We start from the raw sequence: 22850 nt of genomic DNA on the forward strand, positions 1-22850 counted from the left end.
AAGGAACGCAATAACAATTTCATTATGTTAGTATGTAAACAATGATCATATTTGTACTTAAAAAAATAATCCTGTGTTAAAAACAGTACCAACTAATTCCATGATCTCACAACAATTGATGAGGAAATTACAGAGGAAGGTAAATAAGAGTTGAAACTCGGGAGACGTCCAAGAATTTGTTCAAAGCCTCATCAAAGTTGACTGGCCTCCCGACTGCACATGACAGGGTTATACAAGAAGCAACGTTGGTTTAAGGCAGTAATTACAGTCAGACGGGAAAGGGAAGGAAATGCCAATATTATCCAAGCTATGACCTCTCTCTTGCCATAGGCTGTTGTAATTACCAAGACCACAATTTATAATACCCTTAATTAATATTTAAAGACATGGGTTTTCACTTGGAACAAATAGTCAAAAAGTTGGTTTATTACAATTTTATACTAAGTCTTGAAATAAAAGCTGGGGCAATAATAATGACCTACAGTACTATTACTTACAAAAAACAAATGTGAAGACAGATCTTTTGTTACAATGGGAAACATGACAGTTACATAATAAATATGTTTTAAACACTATACAAAATGGTGTTACTAGGCTGGGCCTGTAGTAACATGCAAGACCATTCATCTTTTACTTGAAGGTAAAAAAAAAAGAAAAAAGAAAAAAGCATAAACACAAATGTATCCAAACGTTAGCAAAGGGGAATGTCAATTTACATGTACAGGCAGAGAGATATGACAACCAACAAAGGTGTACAAAGTCCAGAAACTGTGACAGTAGGCCTCCTTTGTGTCCAGGTGTTCAGGTCTATAATCACGTAGGTATCTTCTTTATTAAGTTGAATAGTCCTGTGACAGAGGAGGCATTATTTTAATAAAATACAGTAATCCAGCACTTATTGAGACCAAAATGATGCACACAGTAAGGTATGAATAATTCAACTTACAGCTCTTGGTTTCTTGTTTACTTTCATGTCAAACCTACAACAGAACCAAACAGGTTTAAATTAGATATGGCACCAAATTAAAATCTTGTTCCTTTTGTTGCTCAACGTAGCCATGGCCGAAAAGCAGTACTGCTGCAGTGACAGATGCTAACAGAATCCAGACCATAACAAGAACACCTGTTTCTTTTTGTATGTGCGTAATCTGTAGCCTCACCAATCATGTTAATAGTACTAGTACCAGCTAAGAATAGGACAACTTGAGCTTTTGGAATTAATCTGAGGTCAAAATTGAAGATGTGTTGATACTCCAGTATTACATATGATCTATCTAATAGCATCTAGAGAGTTGCATGCTGATGTGTTATATATAATAATTATGGCTCACAAATGAAGTGTTGAACATGCAGTATGACAGAGTAACTACCACTCTTAGGTCACTACACACCGTGGGAGTTTTATTATTGGGCTGCCCAAAAAATATATATTTTTCATCTATTTATCATCACCCAAAGAAAGTGAATATTAAGCAACTATAAAGTGACGCAATCTTTTTACGATTTTTCACCACAAATAAAAGGCATCAACCTGTATGAATGGGTCATCAACTTAACAATACACAAATTGTTTTGATGTGAAATACTCTGCCAATTTTCACATCATTTATTCATCATCACGCCCCCGGTGTGTAAAGACCTTTAAACTTGCAAAACTCTAGGTCAACAGAAGCAGACGGAGAACAAGAGCAGGCTAGAGACCATGGAAAAGTAGGATGGGGTTTGCAGTCAGTTATGACCATGGGAGCAGGAAGTAAAATTTCAGACTTACTCGAAGTCATAATCAAACATGGCAGAAGGACTGGGGGGGGGGAGGGGTCAGCATTAAGGGAAGGAAAAGAGCAGCAGTAGTTAGTTAGTACACCAATCAGAAGTTAGGTCCTACTTAGAAATGAATACTGCAGTCCAGACTGAAGAGTGTGAATAAATTAATATTTTTTTTGTTTAATTTGTTTACTTTAAAGGCCACCTTTAATGACAAAATGTAACAAATGTTGTCAAGTACATGAAGATCTGACATAACATTTCCCACTTTTCCTCTCGTCATGATTTTTTTGTGAGCTGGCCATTTTCCAGCGTTGAGAGTATGAACTCTCGGCATGCAGAAGACAGTGGGAATAGTTATGTCAGATATTAACGTCTTCCTCACAATAGAATGATAGGACTCATGTTAAATAATGCTCAATTTGCCCTAGAACAAAGGGTAATACGTCGACCTATGCAAAGTAACTTGTAGTACCAAGGAATAGCTCCCGGTTCCTCTGCAGACAGTTTCTCACAAAAGTGAGTACACCCTTCCCATTTCTGCAAATATTTAATAAATTATATCTTGTCATGGGACAACACTGAAGAAATTACACTTTGATTCAATGCAAAGTAGTCAGTATACAGCTATAACAGTGTAATTTTTATTGTCCCCTCGAAATAACTCAACATACAGCCATTAATACCTAAACCGCTAGCTACAGAAGTGCGTAAATCTCATGTCCAAATTGGGCCCAAGTGTCAATATTTTGTTTGGCTACCATTACTTTCCAGCACTGCCTTAACCCTCTTGGGCATAGAGTTCACCAGAGCTTCACAGGTTGCCACTGGAACCCTCTTCCACTCCTCCATGACATCACAGAGCTGGTGGATGTTAGAGACCTTGTGTTCCTCCACCTTCCGTTTAAGGATGCCCCACAGATGCTCAGTAGGGTTTAGGTCTGGACCCATGCTTGGCCAGTCCATCACCTTTACCCTCAGCTTCTTTAGCAAGGCAGTGGTCGTCTTGGAGGTGTTTGGGGTCGTTATCATGTTGGAATACTGCCCTGCGTCCCAGTTTCCGAAGGGAGGGGATCATACTCTGCTTCAGTATGTCACAGTACCTGTTGCTATTCAATGGTTCCCTCAATGAACTGTAGCTTCCCAGTGCCGACAGCACTCATACAGCCCCAGATCATGACACTCCCACCACCATACTTGACTGTAGGCAAGACACTCGTCTTTGTACTCCTCAACTGGTTGCCGCCACACACGTTTGACACCATCTGAACCAAATAGTTTATCTTGGTCTCATCAGACCACATGATATGGTACCAGTATCCAGAGGAGTCCAAACTTTTTTCAAGGGGGGCCACATTCGAAAAAATAACACACAAGGGCCGACTAGGCGACTACATCTGACATAATATACTTTCCATCATACCATGGCAAAGTCAAATACATATGCATCATTCACATTTAAACAATTTTATTTAACTATAATCAATGGTCTAATAACTCTATTTCACTAATAACTTTATTTCACATTACCAAATGTTTTCAAAGCAGACGTGCGAGCACGACTCGAAATCGTTTCAACAATACTAGACTTCTTACCGGGTGCACGGTCGGGAAACGTAACTTTACAAGAAGATTCTCAAAGAGCACACCAGCACTCTCACGGAACAGTCCTTTTAAGACATGCCGTTGAACAGTTAAACACTCAAAAAGCTTAACTTTGTTTTCTAGTTTTGGTATGTGTCTTCACCTGTATTCCCAATTTCCCATCATATAATGAACCCGATTTTATATATATATTTTCCTTGCTCCGTCGTTGTAATATTCATAGCCTGTGGAATGAAATGTATTTTTACTACAGTATAGGACTGGGAATGGGATACTCTTGCAATACTAGCGCATTTACTTTATCTTTATTGACTTTAAGTATTTATAGATTTTTTGATTTGTTGTCTCCTCGACGGACACTATAAATGTGACACTTCTCTTGCCCCCAGCATGCAACGCTGATGAAGGCTTAACTGCCGAAACACGTCCATTTGTTGCTGCTCTGCAGCTTACCATGACGACCTTAATATAAAATTTAAAAAAAGTGCCTTAAAAAGGACTGTTCCGTGAGTGCTGGTGTTATATGAGAATCTTCTTGTAAGGCTACATTACCAAATGACCAGAAGTACAAGTTAAAATTATATATCAACTAGAAGCAGTGCTCTTCCGAGCACAGGTCTCCACCAGGCCACACAAATCGGCCTGTTATAGCGCCACCATGAGGCTGATTTAAAAAATGTGGGGCAGAGGTTCTGAATTAGTATCCAGGGAGTGTGTGTGCTCAGTTTGGCAGCGATCGGGCCAACGGCGCCGGAGATTTGCTGATAACAACCAGGCCACACAAATCGGCCTGTTATAGCGCCACCATGAGGCTGATTTGAAAAATGTGGAGCAGAGGTTCTAGATTGGCATCCAGGGAGTGTGTGTGCTCAGTTTGGCAGCGATCGGGCCAACGGTGACTGAGATTAGCTGCTCACAAACTGCGAGGACGGACGGACGCACGCACGCACGGACGGACGGACGCACGCACGGACGGACGGACGGACGGACGGAGGGGAAAACATACTCTCCCTCAGCCTTCGGCTGGTGGAGACAATAAAAAATAGCCTCTCTTTGAACCCTACAGAATTAGACAGGGTACAAGGAATACTGACAAATTATACTCTGGCCGTTTATAACAATTTAGGAATGAAGCTGCTGGCCATATAAAACTTGTCCCCGGGTCGCACCCCTGTAATCCATGTCCTTAGTCTTCAGCAAACTGTTTGTGGGCTTTCTTGTGCATCATTTTTAGAAGAGGCTTCCTTCTGGGGCGACAGCCATGCAGACCAAATTGATGCAGTGTGCGGCAGTCTGACCCCCCACCCCTTCAACCTCTGCAGCAATGCTGGCAGCACTCATACGTCTATTTTCCAAAGACAACCTCTGGATATGACGCTGAGCATGTGCACTCAACTTCTTTGGTAGGCCATGGCGATACATCCGGTATTGTCCCAGCTCAAATTCTGAGCCTGGGACAACTTCCGAAGAAAATAACTTCTGGGAACTCAGATTGGGGGGTTGGCAATCTTCTTATAGCCTAGTCCATCTTTATGTAGAGCAACAATTCTTTTTTTCAGATCCTCAGAGAGTTCTTTGCCATGAGGTGCCATGTTGAACTTCCTGTGACCAGTACGAGATTGTGAGAGCGATAATACGAACTTTAACACACCTGCTCCCCATTCACACCTGAGACCTTGTAAAACTAATGAGTCACGGGACACCACTTTTGTTGCCTGCGGTTTATGGCTGTATGTTGAGTTATTTTGAGGGGACAATAACAATTACAGCTATCCAAGCTGTATAATAGACTGACTACTTTACATTGTATCAAAGTGTCATTTATTCAGTGTTGTCCAATGACATTATATAATCAAATATTTGCAGAAATATGAGGGGTGTACTCACTCGAGAGATAATGTACTTTGCATTCAAAAGAACAAATGGGAGCTACTTAGTATAAACCTACGGTAATGTTGATCCACTAAAAACCAAAGATACTTTTTGATAGCTTCTTCATTTGCAGCTAACCTGTGTCTGTTCTTGTTCTTCCTCTTCTTGTGATTGCCATGGTGGCTGCTCGAGGAGGACGAGGCAGCTTTCTGTGGCTTCAGATCCTGCAGGGTTCCGTCTGCGTCCTCCGTGTCCTCGTGACTGGGCTCATTCTCCTGGTTCTGGAGGTCCGGAGAGGTGTCACTCTCTGTCCCACTGCCCGGCTCACCTAAAAGTGCCCAACAGCACCCCCAAAAAACAGTACAAACTCAGCACCTCATCCTGTAATCCGTCACCACATAAAGGGTAAAATAATTGGAGATTGAGTAAATATTAGTATATTCATGGTATGGTGACTCACGCTTCTCGTTCATATGATCTGGAATACCACCAAGTGCACAAACCGCCTGTTGAATAAGAGAGAACGTCCTGTATTCTCACTTTGCATCAGGTGAAAATTGTTCACCTTGAAAATACAGTGATTATTTTAAGGGCAGCGGGAGAGAGGCACTCACCGCAACTGACGTGACAGACGACTTGCTGAACAAGCGCTCCGCCTCTTTAAATTTCCTATTTCTTCTGTCCGTCTTGCTGTTGGAGTTCCTATTACGAAGCCATAACAAAATAAGAGAGCGGCATTGAGTGAGTCGAGCAAAGGTTGCGTTTCTGGTGCCAATTTAAAAAGTCCATGGCCTTTCCTTTATAAATACAGATGCATCTTTCCATATACTGCCATGGTGTGCTTACTTTTGGTTGGTGAGGTATCTGTCCCATCCTCTGATGATGTTCCCATACATCTGGGTGTCTTCTAGGTAGCTGCCCTCGAACGCATAGATCTGTCTTTCCAAGTTCACCAATGTCTCCTGAAGTATTCATGCAAAACCGGTTTCAATAATAATGCATCTGCTATTGTTAATTTCTCAAATTTCCACTCTGAGAATGTACAGATGTAACCAAATGGACTTACAGGTTAATTGAATTACATTTTGTCGACTAAAGAAGAGTTAAATCAAGGGACCGCAAAGAACAATACTGTTACTGTGTAATAGCAGATACAGGACTGACTGCACATGAAAACCTTCCTTGAGGACATTGACAGGTGCGTTACGACTGGTGTAGGGTAATTACTAATTAATAACACCTGTCAATTGTGTGCACCATGCATGCTCACCAAAATAAGTTTTCATATGTTCAGTCATAGCAATCATTTTGTGCCCCGTTGGGTAGATATATTACTAAACACAAGTTTTCTGCCAGAACGTTTAAGTGAATATGGAACTAGGAGTCTAGGACTGTAGCTGAGTTTGACTCCCATGAAGCAGCAATTAATTATTGGGTGAGTACACTACACCAGCAGCGCCACAACTTTAAATAGGGAGGGAGTGATTTATAGCTGTGTAATGCATATAGTATGTAATATCACAGCCATTCTAGGGCTAACAATGCCCCTAATGACTTATTAGAAATATGTAACAGTGCCCAGAAAGGCCTCATAAACTCCAAAATGCAATTTTATTTTTATTTTTCCTCAAGCGCTCCGTACTTATGTGACCTAATTCTTATGTGTGGTAAAATATTATACGCGATACGACATTGTCTATTTGTCTTTGTTGTGCTAGCTAAAGTTAGCACGCTAACGCCAGCCATACATACAGCCACACAGAGCGGAAGTTCCATAGAGTGGGAAGCTCAGCTAGCTGAGGTTAGCTTAGCATTCAGCGTGGCCTAGTGGTGCGGATGAAAACGCTACACGCAACGGTCTGACAACAAGACCGTTTGCAAATGCAAGCGCTTGCGGGTTGTTGTTCACTTACAGCCAGTTCTTGTTTCCTCTTCACCAGCTCTGCGAGCTCCCGACGAGTGTCGGGAATCTGTGGCGGAGTCACTTTAGCGTGCATCGCCATGATGGATCTCCCTCATCGGAAAACAACAAAACTAATGGCGCGGATGTTGCGAAATGTTTCTTCTTGTTGTGTTGTGGCGGGTGGCAATCGTATGTGGTGCAGTACCGCCACCTACTGAGTTGTAACGTGAACCGCGGATCTACTCGATCACTAATAGAGAAATGAAAATGTGTTTAAATTAGTTATACTTTATTGAATATTGACCTTAGACTTAGATTAAATATAGCTTTGATCCAGTTATCGAATTATTTTGAATACATTTAGTTGTGTTTCACTTTCATATATACATTTTGATATTTGAAGTCAGTTGCAGATTTTTTGTTTTCATTCATTTGTTTTTTACCATTCAAACCCTGGGCCTTCTTGCTGTGAAGCAACCATGTTCAGGGCTGGATTATCCATAGGGCCGTCGGGGCTAGGGGCCCTTGGCTCTCAGGGGCCCTTGGGGGAACTGGGCCACGTGGTCATTAGTCTCTCGATTACAGACTTCTGCATTGCTGCAAAGGGAAAAGAGCGACAGAACCTTTCCCTGACAATGGCTAGCCAGATTGCGTGGTTCATTGACAATTTACTAAAATTAAATGTTTAAGTTATCAAATGTGTGGGTCCCTCCTGGGGGGGTCCCTAAAAAATGATAGGCCCCAGGGCCCTCGCGGGGTTAATCCGTATCTGACCGTGTAAACACTGAATCACAGTACCACCCTAAACAAAATTGATATTGTTTATATTTGGACATGTTATCATATATTAGTTTAAATATTTAGTAATATTATATGTAAATACATATCAAAAGATGTCCCTAGCCTGGCCTTATTTGTTGCCCAACCTTTTAATTGAACCCAGGCAGGAGTCCTGGCCAGCTTAGTTGAGTGGTGAATTTGACTGTTTGTATTTTGGATAGTTGTCAAATAAGAGTTTATTTCTCTTACTTGTATTATCATTCATCATCCCTTCTGTAAGAACTTAGTTGCCTAAGGCTCTTCCTCTGACAGTTCAGGATGATGCAGTATTAACAAATGTCATCTTGGCCACGGGGTGGCGCTAAAGGACAATACTAATGCAAACTGGATTCAGGGCCAAATCTGTTGGTCTGTTTTATATGTTGTCATAGTAACATTAGTTGAAGATTCATTGTATTTGCCTGCTGTGGTTACGAAACCTTCTATCCTACAGTTGGAGAAGTAAGACATTGGTGGTGGTTATATTCAATAAAATATCAGCGATTGATTTTGTCTAGATAATTATTGTTGTTATTAATTTGTGATGTAATAACTGTTAATGTTTAGATATTTTCCTGGCATTTACTAGGAATGTATTCCTGTAATTATATAGTGTTACATATTACATGCAGCAGGGGATCTATTCGACTCCGATCTACAGCCTTGTATACAGGGTGCTGGATTGTTGCTATATGATGCCATTGTCTACATGTCATTCTACTGAAACATGGGAAAAACATATCAAGGATTGAATGAAGGTGAGTTTCTCTGATTTACTGCTGCAGAAATTAATATTCATTTTCATAATGCCTAATGATTAATTTGTTTGACCATTGTCTAGTCTGTGAGATTCCAAGTTATACATCTTCAGTACCTACAAAATACCAAGCAGGTGTGATAAGCAATACAGCAAAGAAAGGGTTTTCTTCACAAACCAAGAGATTCTGCTGGCAAAACAGTTTGGTAGGAAAATATTAACGAGTCTACCGTATATTTATTGCAGACAGACAAATATGCAACACAATGAAGAATAACCCTTTTGTATTTGCTTCAGAATGAAAACCCTGGACCAGGCACTTATGGTTCTATTGCCACTGCTGAAGTCATTAGCCCCTCATTCTCGGTCATAGGCACAGGAAGTTTTGCATCAAAGGTGAAGTGAAGTCCATTATAATCCAATTTTTCAATGGCATGTACTTTGTTTTGGATTCCAGAAATTATAACATTGAATGTTAGGATATTTTGTTTTATTTTAACTTTGTTGTGCTTTCTTTCTTTTTTCTTTTATTATTGTCAAATGCCATTTTTTTATGTTTCTTTATTGTCTCAGTGCTTAAATTAAGCAGTATGAATTGCCTTGTTGTTGAAACGTGTTACAAATAAACGTGCCTTGCTTTTATGATCATGTAAATGTAAATGGATATAATCTGGTCTTTACCACTATAGGCTTTCAGATTCCCACGTAACCCACAGAGAGGTAGGCCTACACCAGGGCCCAACGCATACAACCTGCAGTCCTCATTGATCAAGTACAACTTAAGCAGAGGGGCCTCCAGAGCATTCAGATCACCTGTGGCACTGCAAAGAGATGTTCTCAAGGACATCACTCCAGCCCCAAATCAATATGATGTATGTGAATTATGCAAGTGCACTGGAATTATTCAAACTAAAATCTTCAGGGTTAATGTAACTGACTGTGAAAAATATATGGGTACAATACTACCTTTGGGTCCATCTTTTACTCCGTGCACAGTGACATTTTGTTTTCATCTGTTTAAATTGTTTATTGTACTATATTTTACTCTCCTGGATCTATAGGTACATTTCGCTGGACCTGAGAGAAACCCTATAGTTGCTGCTTCATCTGCTTTTTTGTCAAAAACTAGACGCAGTTATGTTTCCTCCCCTAACACTGTCAACGTGCCATCACCCTGTAAGTATCATTCTTATTTACTCTAAGGGGCTACATTACATTTACTCTCTTTAACCAATTAAACCCTTTTGCTGAGAATAGCAGATCGACAAGCTCACAACGTGACATGTTGTGTTGCATTGTGAGCTTGTTGATCGTCTATTTTCAGATAACAAAACAGAAGCAAGTATAGAGCCCTGAGGGACTCTGGTCAACCATATGGGGTTAAAGTGGTTAAAATATTTAGTTGTACTTACAATTCAAGGCCACTATGAAGTGAAGGAGGCCGTCATCCAGAAGTGCCCCAGAGTTGCCATGTCCCCTTTCAAGTCAAAAACCCCAAGGCTCCCTCCTACACAGGACAGCCTTGTGCCAGGCCCAGGAGCCTACAGCCCCCACCAGGCCCCTGCATCAGTGAAGAGGACCATCAGGCCGTGAGTAAAGGAAGCCATAACATGAATACTGCACTAAAAAGATCCCATAGCAATTTATTACCACCAGATATGACATTCGAACACCAGCTCATTAGACAATATTACAATATGTCTGATGAACAGCTGATGCTCAAAACATTACATTTAGTAATCAATTCCTATGATGATATTTTCTTTTGTGAGGACTCTTTCCATTGTGTTTTTCTGTGTAGATGCACCTTGTATGTTTATATGAACCAAGTGTTACCTTTTTGCTGTTTTCACTGGCCTATATGTACATTTTCTCAACTGTCTTTTTAAGGAGGAGACACTATCTGACATTATCAGCCCCTCCCGTGATTGTTCCCAAGAGCCCTCTCTTACCTGGCCCTGGGCAGTATGACCTAGTAAACTATGACGGCCCATCCAAGCGCCTCATGTCCTCTGCTGTGTTTGTATCACATACTAAACGGATGATCCATGAAAAGCGGGGCCAGGGTGGACCAGGTCCAGGTACTCTTTCAAGCCCCTTACTTTACAAGGCAAATGCTTTGTAAATTACAGTGGTGCTATTTAATTTCTGTTTAGTCTGTTCTGATTGACATGGTGATGATATCTTTCAGGGCTGCATAGTGCATACTTAACAACAGTTTGTAATTGAAATGATGCCAGTTGCCAATATCAATACAGTCAAGTCATAGTTCTCTCATTTATAGCTTTGGGAGAATGATGCTCAAGCTCACAATTGTGGACTGTGCTAAGCCATAACAATACTGGCATGTGAATTATTTTGAGTAATACTCCCCATTATTTCAGTTGATCACATCATTATTTCAGTTGGTCACATCATTAACCAATTTTATCCGGGAAAGTATCTGTGACAGTTTAGACACAGATGCTATACGAGGTGTAAGAAAAGTAACGGGACTGTGGCAGCCATGCTCATGCTAGAGTAACCACTTATGTCACTGTGTTGTGCATCATCTCAACTTTATTCTGCTATAATATTGTTACACTTCTCTCACTCTGTGCTTCTGTTCCAGGCTGTTGTGTAATTACACTACTGTTACCCTCCATCACACAACCTTAGGTGGCACAAACATGGAGCAATTGGTTAAGTTGGGTTAGGCTAGGGCCTGATTCTGTCTTGAGAGATTATGATTAGGGTAACCCTAACCCAACTTAACCAGGAATTCCAAATAGATTCTTTGCTCCATAATTACACTACAGCCTAGAAAAGAAGCGCAGAGGGAGAGAAGTGATATTATAGCAGAATTGTGGCCAGATGTTGGGCAACACGGTGACATAAGCCATTACTCGATTAGCCCTATTCACGGCCCGCCCACTCAGCATCCCCCTGGTGCTGAAGTCACGTTTTGAAGGGTAAAACCCTGCTAAAAGCCCATAGAGTTAACACAGAAATCGCAAATTTAATGCAATTTCCGAATAGTAAAGTATAAAATACGGCTAGCATGATCAAGAACACAAGATAGTAAAAGGCACAAAGCATTGTAATTTACTTTACTGTTCGAAATAATGATTTGGCTTTAAGTCCAGCTATTTCTGTTATAGTTTCCCCTTCTAAACTGACGTCACACGTCAGCACCAGGAAGTTGCTGAGAAAAGAAAAGATTGGGCGGGCCGTGAATAGGGCTAATTAGCATTGAGTCATGAGTACGTTTTTCAGAAAACTGTTAGGATTTAGAAGGTATTTTTTGAATCGGCCTCAGGTCCAAATGGATTCAATAATTTACTAATAGGCCTACTTGATGTCTTCATGTGCTTTCAGTACCAAAAGTAAAAACTTGTCCCCCCTTTTCTCAGGTTTCTATGAACCACAGACACCATCAAAGCGGTCCTTCTTGTACAATCATTCCAAGATCTGGATTCCTACTTGAGACACTCATGGCAGCTGTGTGTGGGAGTTTGTGTGTGGCTGAGCGTTTATGCACGTGCATAAACCAAGTAACAGTGACAACATTATATCTGTGGGGGGGTGGATGAATGCCATGGATATATTTAGACACTTTGCAAGGCTGTTCTGTTTCATCTTTGGCAATCCCTTCCTTGCTTGCCCATATTTTGGTCTAGAGTCTGATTGACCGATGAGATATAATGATTTTTAAATATCTGGTCTTATTAATAGAATTGTTTAGTAATTGTCATGCTGTGTGTCAACAAGGCGATTCACTAGCTACTGCACAAATTAAAAATGTATGTCAAGATTCTGAGAAAATTGGATTCTCTCATCATTACATGATATACTGTAACTGTTGCTTTAGGCAGGCACTGACAACTGCTGTTCCAGCCAATGATACAACACAATAACAGCTGTGGTTGAGATGATGTGACCATGCCAACTGTTAGGGCTGAGTGGAGGGGTGGTGAGGGACACTGAATGTCAACAATGTCCCTGACTGGGCAAGAAGTAGAGATGTGTAACCCAGAAGACAAATGGACAACCCAATGTCTGCTCAATGACATGGTGGTTTCAACATGTTTAACCCCATTCTCTGTTGCATTAGATACAAGCCATAGTTTTAAAAACTAAATAATAATAATACATCAGATTTATATAGCGCTTTTCTAGGTACCCAAAGTCGCTTTACAGAACAAAAATACAAATAAAATAAAACTTTATTCAGAGAAAGTAAAACGTTAAAAGGCTAAGAAAAAAAATAGTTACTTACTCATTATTATATGATATGTATTGTGCTACAGTATGTTCTTTAATCGGAGGAGCAGATTCAAACATCATGGCAATGTTTGCAACATTTGTATTTGCCAGGTGGTGCTTACTGTACATCTGTAAAGAATAAGATCCTGTTAAATTAAAATGTATTAATTTAATTAAACCAAAGTATCAACTGTTTGCTTGTGGGAAATCAGTTGGAGATTTTCCTTGGTGCTCACCCTGCGGTCTCTGCTGTTGATACCACGGCAACTGCACACATGCTTGTGACTCCCACGACATAACAGCTGTAGTTATATTCAGACAGTGACTTCAATAACAGGCTCTCCACAAATCACATCCCTTAAAAATCTAACCATCCACCTGGCTTTACATTACAATTGTCTTCCGATCTGATAGAGTCTAGTAAAAAATGTAGAGGATCCTACACAATGATGGAAAGTAAGCTGCTTTTAAAGTAGGCCTATACTGGGATCTGGATGGCACAGAACGTTCAGCCGGTATATAGATTGGTTGGTCACAGTGATATTATTCTGTTGTTTGGCAGCTATAACAGGGTTATGCAGTGTGTAAATGTAGTGTCATAAGTGGTGATGGTGGAGTGAGTGAGGTATCCACATTCCTCAATGAGTTTATGGGAGGCCCCTTTAAGTTATAAACAACTGGAGGTAGGCAAGTATGAACATGCATTCCCTCAAAGGAAGCCTATTCAGACTGCCTTTTATTGTCAGGATAGGTAGGTACTTGTGAGTTACAAGACAGGAAGACGAGGGAAATACCCTGACTACCCTCTGTACATTTCAGCACAATTGAAAGTCAAAGTGAAGCCAAAAACATTCAGCAAGGCATTAAGAAATATCTAACATTAATCATTACTATATGAAAGCATTCTACTTATAGATATGTGGTTTGATATGAGAAAAGTGGGCCAACACTCATTGGCCAATGATCTGTGGGTTGGAGGTTCAAATCCCGGCTCCTCCTGTCAACATGTGGAAGTGTCCTTGGGCAAGACACTGAACCCCACAAGGCCACATTGCCCCCAATGAGTTGGTTAGTGCAAGCTTGCCACCATTGGTGAGTGAATGTGGGAAGTAAAGTGAGGATGCTGGCGTTGAATGTTTGCCGCTTCACTTCCCAATATATGAATGAATGAACCATTGTAAAGCGCTTTGAGCACTTGGAAAAGTGCTATAAAATGCAATTCATTATTATTAATACATAAATATACAAATACAATGAAACACCCAGCAGTACTACAATTCTAAAGGTAAACAAATAGGTCTACTATTTAAAAGAAAGCAAGCCCTCTCTCCACACTTGTGGAACACTATCATAGTGTGTGTGTGTGTGTGTGTGTGTGTGTGTGTGTGTGTGTGTGTGTGTGTGTGTGTGTGTGTGTGTGTGTGTGTGTGTGTGTATGTGTGTGTGTGTGTGTGTGTGTGTGTGTGTGTGTGTGTGTGTGTGTGTGTGTGACTGTGTGTGTGTGTGTGTGTGTGTGTGTGTGTGTGTGTGTGTGTGTGTGTGTGTGTGTGTGTGTGCGGGACCAGGTGAGGTGGATCAGGGGTTTGTGTTTATTAAGGAGCCTATGGCAGGGGGATGTACTGGTATTGGGATGTACTATACGGGGAGAATACTATTTCTGTTAATGTGGACATCTTTCTCCCTTTTTAACAGGGATGGATTCTTCCATAGGACCACAATGGAAACAAGTCTCCGGGACTTTTTGTGTGTCTGACTGTGCCTTGTGCTGTTATACATTTCTGTCTATTAAAGTATTCAATCAATCAATGTGTGCCAGATAAGAAGGGTAGTTTCCATCTGCTGTCTCTGGGTTGGTTGACTTTAAAAACTCAACAGCCACATCATTATAACATTCAAAGCAGATACAGTTTAACAGGCATGGAGATCACATGCAAGCATGGAGCAGCATAATGCAGGCACAAGCAGCACATAAAGCAATGATTGAGTGTTAAAAGTGTCAATCTAGACTAATAAGCACATTCACAAAATCAAAAGAAAGAACAAACAACCATGGAAGTGGTGCTGGCTTGTTGGCACCGCCTTTATTCATATTATGGATACATGCATTTCAATAACCTCTGCATTCATGAAATGTGGTGTAGGTCTGCAGTGAACTTTTTGATTTAGTAGGCTACCAGTGGCCAGTGGGATAGTGTACACTTCTGCTTTGGCAATGTAAATGTATTTTTCTCATGCCATGCAATAAAGCCCTTTGAATTGAATTGAATTGAACTGAACTGAACTGAATTGAATTGCATTGATCTTTTTCCTGTCATCATCATTATCTAATATCTGGATATCGTCATCAGTGTAACAAAGAGTCTATTCATTGATCATTGATAAAGATGACCTCAAGGGATAAGACACAAGGGATGATCACATTTCCGTGGAAAATGCATAATGTTTTCTTCAAAAGCACCACATGCATGCACCATGGTGGAAAAACATTAGAAAGAAACCTACTGTAGGCGGCCTAAAGGCAGCCAAAAACGTTTTGTCTGCTATGTGTTTTCTTCTAAAAGAACATCAGTTCTAACTACTTCATGTTAGCACTTTTTAGTTTTCACCAATAGTCTCATTTTAATAGGCTACTTTCTATTTGGAAATACATAAAAATAAACTCGTCTGAAATTACGCCAATTAGACTAGGCTACTATAATAATGCACTGCTCATTTATATTCCGTCGTACGACGTAGCCTAGATGTGGGCCTGTGTGAGATCAGCTGGTGGCAGTCATCTGATGGATTCTACCATTCATTGTGACTTTTTAAATGTAGGCTACTGGACAGTTTGAGCCAGTCAGCCTGTCTAGTCAAAAATGCACGAGGAGAGGATTTCAGAAAATACACTGTGTTAGACGAGGAAAGTTTACGTTAGATTTTAGCTTTTGGTCAAAAATAACAACATTGCGGAGTAAATCATTTCTGCCCTTTCCCTGTTTTCCAACAGATGGAACAGTCCGTGTGAGAGGCAGCGGTTGTCCCGCATGGATCATGTCCCCTCCCAGTGGTGGAAAAAGTAGGCCTACTCAATGTTTTTACTCAAGTAGAAGTATCGATACATAGTCTACTCTATCTCTATTACAAGTAAAAGTCTGGAATTAAAAATGTACTTGAGTAAAGGTACAAAAGTAGTCTATTGGCATCAAAATGTAGACCTAGTCTAGTCAAGTAGGCTAGTCTACCAAAAGTAAAAATTGGCAAAAAGTCCCATTTCAAAATGTAGACCCATAGACTACAAATCGTTTGAAAATTGCAAAATTACATTACAAGCTCACAATGCTGGCCATCGCGACGCATTGTGAGCTTATTGTAGATCGGCTATTTTTCATGGCCTGAAGTCGTTATGTTAATTTTGTAGGCTAATAATTAAAATCTATTTAGCCTAAACTAAAGTGTTAAATAATTGTAGTGGAGTAAAAGTAGCCTACAATCTTTGGATCGGGGAGTAGGCTATAGAAGTATTGGAAATTGGAAATAAAGTAGCCTACAAATACCTTGAAATTGTACTTAAGTAAATGTACTTAGTTACTTTACACCACTGTCCCCTCCCTGCAGGATTTCTCCTACTGACTGAAGCACAATCTCACTGTTGATTTTTCACTTACAGGACCGTCGTTTTCACCCTCCCGGAATCGGTCTAAAATACAGTATAAACGACACTGACATCGACCGACTCCAACCGAACATCAGAGATAATCCCGCGACGTGTCAAAGCGGGTCGCTGTATTTCGTATAGCGGTATTTGTGACTTTCCCAGTTGGATTTTTACAAAGGGCGTGTTGGCGATCTGTACCGGGAGTTTGATCTCCTGTACTTCCATACTGAGGAATGACAGCGACTGGAATCGTCTGAATGGAACAAATCATGGATTACAAGGACCTTGAAAATAACTTCGAGGAGAAACTGACCTTAACGGAGAAATGTGAGTTGTATGATATATAAAAAGGGGGTCATAGACCGTCACAGGCAGCAGAGTGGGGGGATATGCAGCCTACTTGCTGGCATAGCCTAATGCAGTTTTAATTTTCATCTCAATATTTCAACATGTACAGCGAGACGAAGCCATCGTTTTAGCCATGATTATGAAAGTGTCGGTGTTTGTGTTGCCAAATGTACCTGTGCACGAGAGGTTATTTCTCATTATGACATGGTAATAACACGTGATTATCATTTCACCCATGTACTTGGGTACCAAACGGTTCTGTACCCAAATGTTCTCTCGAAACCCTTTGCATCACATTTGTCGACAGCGCCAGGAGCGGATGTTATTCCGGATAACCCGCTAATGGTCCTAGAATTTCGTTCGACAGAGGGGCAAGATCTGTATCAGGCTTTTCATGTCCCAAGCAGAAAGCCTGGTTGTACACAGCCTATAGGCTACTGCACCGCCGAGCTAGGGTCTCCATTACCATCAAGTCAGTCCAGTGAAATGGCCCACGTAGGCCTACTGTACAGCTTTAGGCAGGCAGGCAGACAGACATGGAAAATGAACCTGACACTGGAGATCTAGTGGAGTAAAGTGACTCCAGTTCACTATGACCAACCAACCACCAACACCAAGTCCACTTGGTCCCCCACAAAGAAATCACTGTCCTAATTTTAGCTGTGACAACACTGATATCATTATAATGACATATGATTATCCTGATATGAGGGGTATAGCCTACACTATACACACCTCCTAATACCAAACACATACATGTTTACACTGGTGGTGGAAGGAAGGTGACTTCTGTGGTAGGCAGCCCTCCCCCTTCCACTTGACAAGAGTGGAGACTGGAGAGCAATGATGGAGGAGGCAGAGATGCCTGCTGCAGCTTGCAGGAGCTCCTTACAGAGGCACAGTCAAACACCATTTATTTTACACTGTCTTGCTTATATATCAACCTGAACCTTGTCACTAGTCAAAAACAATTGAGAATAACTAATAACAGTTCAAAATCTGTAATTATTGGCACAAAGTAAAAGATTGCCATCACACTCATGATGGTGTGGATATGTGATTGTGTGTGTGTGTGTGTGTGTGTGTGTGTGTGTGTGTGTGTGTGTGTGTGTGTGTGTGTGTGTGTGCGTGCGCCTATGTACGTGCAGTCGTGCATGCGTGCATGCGTTCGTTCGTGCGTGCGTATGTGTGTGTGCAGTGTGTCCAGATTGCCTTGTGTTGACAGGGAGAGGAGTGGCAATGTAAGGGAAAGAGAGATGCCTGTTTATATGACTGCGGGACAGACAGGTCAGCATTATTGGTCAACATTGTAAGCCTTGTAGCTTTAGAATTAGCTCATTATGGAACATTTTTGTTTTGTTTTTTGCTTTTATTGTATGTTTTTATCGTCGTCACATTATAATGTCTTCAGATTAATGAAATGGTTCACATTAGCCTTGAGTAGCTTTTCACCATGAGTTCTACGGTATTACGGTTTGGTCCTACGTAGGCCCGTTTACTGAGGTGGTCTGACTGTCAAGCTCACAGTGTTGATCAGTCTGTCATTATCGGGAGTATTGGACCCTGAAAAAGACAAAGTCCCTAGATAAACAGAAGCATTCTTTTGCTCTGACTTATCAGGCAGTCTCATTCTTGTAAAGAACCAGGGAGTTTCTACAGACCGATGCACCTCCCATGTCAGAATTGTGAAAGGGTATCTAATCCCATATCACTGTGATTTATTCAAACCCGAGGTTGGCAGACTGTCGGCTTATCCACTAATGCATTTAAACCCGCTGTTGTCTCACCCTTCTCAACCCCACCGCCTTAACCCCACACCCCCATCTCCTGGTTCCATAGTCCATATACCATGATCAGTCAACTACTGACTGACCTGAATCTCTAAAGAGAAGATGCCACTCTTCCTGGTATCGAACAATTCTGTGATAATAACCCCTCAAAGTCAGAGAACTGTAAATCACTTTATTGCCACACAAATCGATAGCAATTTACAAGACATTGGGCAAAACAGAACAATCACAATATACAAGACAACAACATGCAAATGACAGCAGTGTGCAAATGACTGTCAACTTCAATATCCTTCAATATCAGTAATGGAAATCAGCATTTCTGTTCTAAAACCCATTCTGTTGAGAACAGTTAAGCCATTGTGTGTGTGTGTGTGTGTGTGTGTGTGTGTGTGTGTGTGTGTGTGTGTGTGTGTGTGTGTGTGTGTGTGTGTGTGTGTGTGTGTGTGTGCGTGCGTGCGTGCGTGCATGCGTGTGAGTGCGTGCGTGTGTGCGCGCGTGCGTGTGTGTGTTCGTGTGTGTGTGTGTGTGTGTGCGCGAGCGCACGCATGTGCGTGCATGCAGTGTGTGTGTGTGTGTGTGTGTGTGTGTGTGTGTGTGTGTGTGTGTGTGTGTAGTTTATTGAGGAGCTGAATTGCCCCAGGATAGAAGCTTCAGAGAAGATAAAACTTTGGCTACAGTGGTCTTATAAGAGCACAGTCATAAGCTTTCTAGTTAATGAGCCAGGCAAGGAACCAAGGCGGCACTCCAAGACATAACATGTTCCATGTTCAAAGCCCCACTGTTTGTGGCTTCACAATAGGAGTGGCACCACCTTTTCTGTGATGTACGTAGTCAGACAGAAACTGTTTGAACTTGTGTTGAGGATTTAGCAGAGAAAGCCTCAAAGCTCTGGCTGTACAGCCAACTTCAATTGTCTGTATAATACTATAAGTATTTTATTGGTGTAGGTGTACATAAATGGACTTCCCAGATGTTAATCATGTCAAAACCAAACTTTCCATGGCTTGTAGCTAAATGTTTTTTCCCCCCAGCCTAGGCAGTGTCTTTGTTTGGAGTGAAGTGCTCCTCTGTGGACGTAATCATGGGACATGGTTAGTCATGGACCCCCTTTGGCCCCCGATGTTATGTACCTCCTGACCCATAGTCAAGGTGACAGACAATGAGCTTTGTACCTCTCTCCTTTTGTATTATTAAACAGAGTTGTGGTGCATGTATTGTAAACACAAATGGCATAAGTTACTTTTTCCCCCAGGCCTATTCTCTGACATACAGTAGTATTGCCTTTAATAGAGTCAGAATTGTAATGGAGAACAAAACGAAGTAGCATTTTCCTCCAGTTGGACTGGGCTCAAGTTCCCTCAGCTCTGCTGATGCGTCTTCTTTGTAGCCCAGGGGGCTTGTATGTTTATACATGTGGGTGGAGGGAAAACAGACACGGGGTAAAGGGAAGGGTGTGGAATAGAAGGGATGGACAAGAAGAAAGCCATGCATTCTTTTCCAGAGTTCTGAATCGCCCACAATAATAATGCATGGCGGTGTTGTCGTGGTGCTATGTCTGCTGCTAGCCTGGGCCGCTGCCTGTCTGCCTGGAAAAGGGGAATGAGGGAGGCGTCTCTCTCTCTCTCTCTCACTGTACTGCAGTGGTTCTGGAGCAAGCAGAGCGAGCGTCCGCAGCCAGGCGAGAATGTCTCTTCTGAGCTCCACGTCAGCGAAGCTCCCGGCCCAGATGGTATAAATCACAGCCACGACATTGACCTCTCGCACAGGAAGGAGAGGAAACGCTCCGTCCTGTGGACGGAAGGAGGAGGATGTACGGTTCTGATCCACCTATATGGACCGATTAGTCATGTTTTCCGTTGCATCTTCTGAGACGCAGCATTTCATGAATGGGTTTCCTCCTTACTCACGCCCATTCTTAAACTTAGTTTAATCATGGGAATGATCTGTTATGTCACATTTCTTGTATTAGTTTCCACTAAGAGAAGTAACACCTACTGTACTTCTCACATGTCTCACATGTGTTTGTCCAACCCACAGGATGGGAGTGACTAAGGAATTAGATGGCAGAGATAGCTTTCTGTTAAGTGACTAAGGATTAGATCATGCCAGAGATAGTTTTCTGTTAAATCGAGAAATGTATGATGGTAGTACACACATTTTTTGTAGCCAGTTATGCAACAACAATGAAACAATGAAAACAAACTGGATTAGGGATTTCTTTTAGATATTGCCTATACCTTCTGTCTATATACCATTCCTCCATTCCTCCATCCATCCTTCCATCCATCCATCCAGGCCTCACTAATCTTAATTCTATCTAGTCCTATGTTATTACGTGGCTTGCTCAAGGAAACAGCAACAAATATGGTTGTAATTTTTAAATCGTACGATAAGAAAAAGCAAGGTAATTCGTGAGTATCAGCCCCTGATTAGCCAAGTTAATTTGCTGGTTGTTTGCTCACATTTCACAGCTGACTTTTTAAATATACTGTCCTTTAATGTGGCACAATGGTTGGTGGAGTTAATTTAAGATTAATTGGGATGATTCAGCAAGTTTAGCCTGTAATTGAGTATTCTGCACCTGAATGTAGCCTGTGCAAACAATCTGAAGGATCAGTTTGGTGAGTCAGAAGCCTGTGGATTGTGTTCCCACTACTGTATATGTGCAGGGGTGTCGCACCAAATTCCGGGCCCTGGGTACTTTAACTATTGAAAAATAGCAGATCTACAAGCTCACAGCGCGGCACCGAGTGCCGCGCTGTGAGCTTGTAGATCTGCTATTTTTTAAAAATCGTGAAAAGTCAAGTCTTGTGCAAGTCTTTGAATATTTCAAACCCTTCTAAGGTTTTTTGAAAAACCTATGTTTCTATGTCAGTGGTGCTCAACCCTTTTCCTGTGAAGGATCCCCAAAATGATATATATTTGACCACGGACCCCCATCTCAAAATATTTAGTTCCAGGGACCCCCAGAAGCTACATTTGAGTTAAAAATGTTTGCTTGAAAAATACATATATTCAAAGATTTGCACACATTTTCACAGCTTTTCAAAAATAGCAAATCTACGGCTATTTTTTAATATCTAAAGTAATCTAGGCCCCTCCACCTTGGGCCCTAGTAACTCAGTCCCACTTTTCCCCCCTTGTGATGGGCCTGGAGACACAGCACTTCTCTGTTGTCCATTTTTGCAGCACACGGTTGTGTTCCTTCCTCCAGGGCTGGACTTTCCCATCGTTACATTTTAAATGGCCAGGGTGTAATGCAATTTATTCCATTTGTTTTGTGTTAAAGGGAGATTTCACTTTCAGAAAATGTTTGGATTATTTTATCGTCTACTCAGGCTTTTGGGAGCACCCGGGACAGTTTTTAAGTTGCTTTATTCAGTATTTAGATATTTTATATTCATTTATCAGACACACCCCCTTGTTTAGTATACAAACCCATCATAATTTCAAACTCCATTTTAGCCATAATATGTGTGACACGATGTACAGTGACAGTAAAGATAAGTGTAAGTGGACATAACATATACATGTCTGTTACCTGTGCGAGCGAGCGAGTGCACACACACACACACACACACACACACACACACACACACACACACACACACACACACACACACACACACACACACACACGCGCACACACACACGCGCATATCTACGCATATAACAGTTTAAGTCAACTCACACCATGCACCACACCACCTCAGTCACAGGATCCACAGGCTCTAATATTAGAGCACAAATGATGGCTGGTGCTCACTTCTAGCAGACTGTTTGCTGCAGCCCCAATCCATTTGGGTGAGGAGAGAGATGGGGGTGGAGTGGAGTGGAGTAGATAACAGTGTGATCAGTTGTTTTAAGCTGTAACCAATTCATTAAAAAAAATGATACCCTGATAAGTGTGTCATTTTTGAAGTGACTTATACTGTAAAACCTTTCCCTTTTTAGCAAGCAATAGGATATACCGGTACATCATCTGGAGGTTCTGGCTGGTGTTTTTCAGCTTTAAAAGATTCAAGACATTCATTCCATTGTCTTGAATCCAATACTATGGCTCTGAACCAATGGTCTCTGTTACACAGCTGCACCAGTCAATTGATT

The 22850-nt window shown here is 41.3% G+C and overlaps 3 protein-coding genes across 5 annotated transcripts in view; 2 read left to right on the top strand and 1 right to left on the bottom strand.

The window, feature by feature from the left end:
* Positions 1-433: 433 nt before the first annotated feature.
* Positions 434-7287, bottom strand: meaf6 (MYST/Esa1-associated factor 6). The gene is made up of 7 exons (XM_080734506.1): positions 7155-7287; positions 6088-6203; positions 5856-5943; positions 5702-5747; positions 5380-5569; positions 947-980; positions 434-848 (listed from the first exon to the last, which is right to left on the bottom strand). Exons 1-7 carry the CDS (start codon positions 7242-7244, stop codon positions 834-836), a joined length of 579 nt encoding a protein of 192 aa, XP_080590632.1. The 5' UTR covers positions 7245-7287; the 3' UTR covers positions 434-833.
* Positions 7288-8690: 1403 nt separating this feature from the next.
* stpg1 (sperm-tail PG-rich repeat containing 1) lies at positions 8691-16027 on the top strand (the record flags this gene model as incomplete). The annotated part of the gene is made up of 6 exons (XM_080735369.1): positions 8691-8721; positions 8805-8926; positions 9018-9116; positions 9410-9596; positions 10141-10309; positions 15955-16027. The coding sequence occupies 6 exons, from the start codon at positions 8691-8693 to the stop codon at positions 16025-16027; spliced, it is 681 nt and encodes a 226-aa protein (XP_080591495.1).
* Positions 16028-16619: 592 nt separating this feature from the next.
* LOC308292393 (uncharacterized protein) overlaps positions 16620-22850 on the top strand; it is a 47536-nt gene continuing 41305 nt past the window's right edge. For all 3 annotated transcript variants that reach the window (XM_080734702.1, XM_080734703.1, XM_080734704.1), the window contains exon 1: positions 16620-16929. In XM_080734702.1, coding sequence (XP_080590828.1) covers positions 16860-16929 — 70 coding nt within the window. In that variant the 5' untranslated portion in view covers positions 16620-16859. The remainder of the gene's footprint in view (positions 16930-22850) is intronic.

This window comes from Nannobrachium achirus, assembly GCF_963921795.1.
Source record: "Nannobrachium achirus genome assembly, chromosome: 10".
In the NCBI taxonomy this organism is placed as follows: domain Eukaryota; kingdom Metazoa; phylum Chordata; class Actinopteri; order Myctophiformes; family Myctophidae; genus Nannobrachium; species Nannobrachium achirus.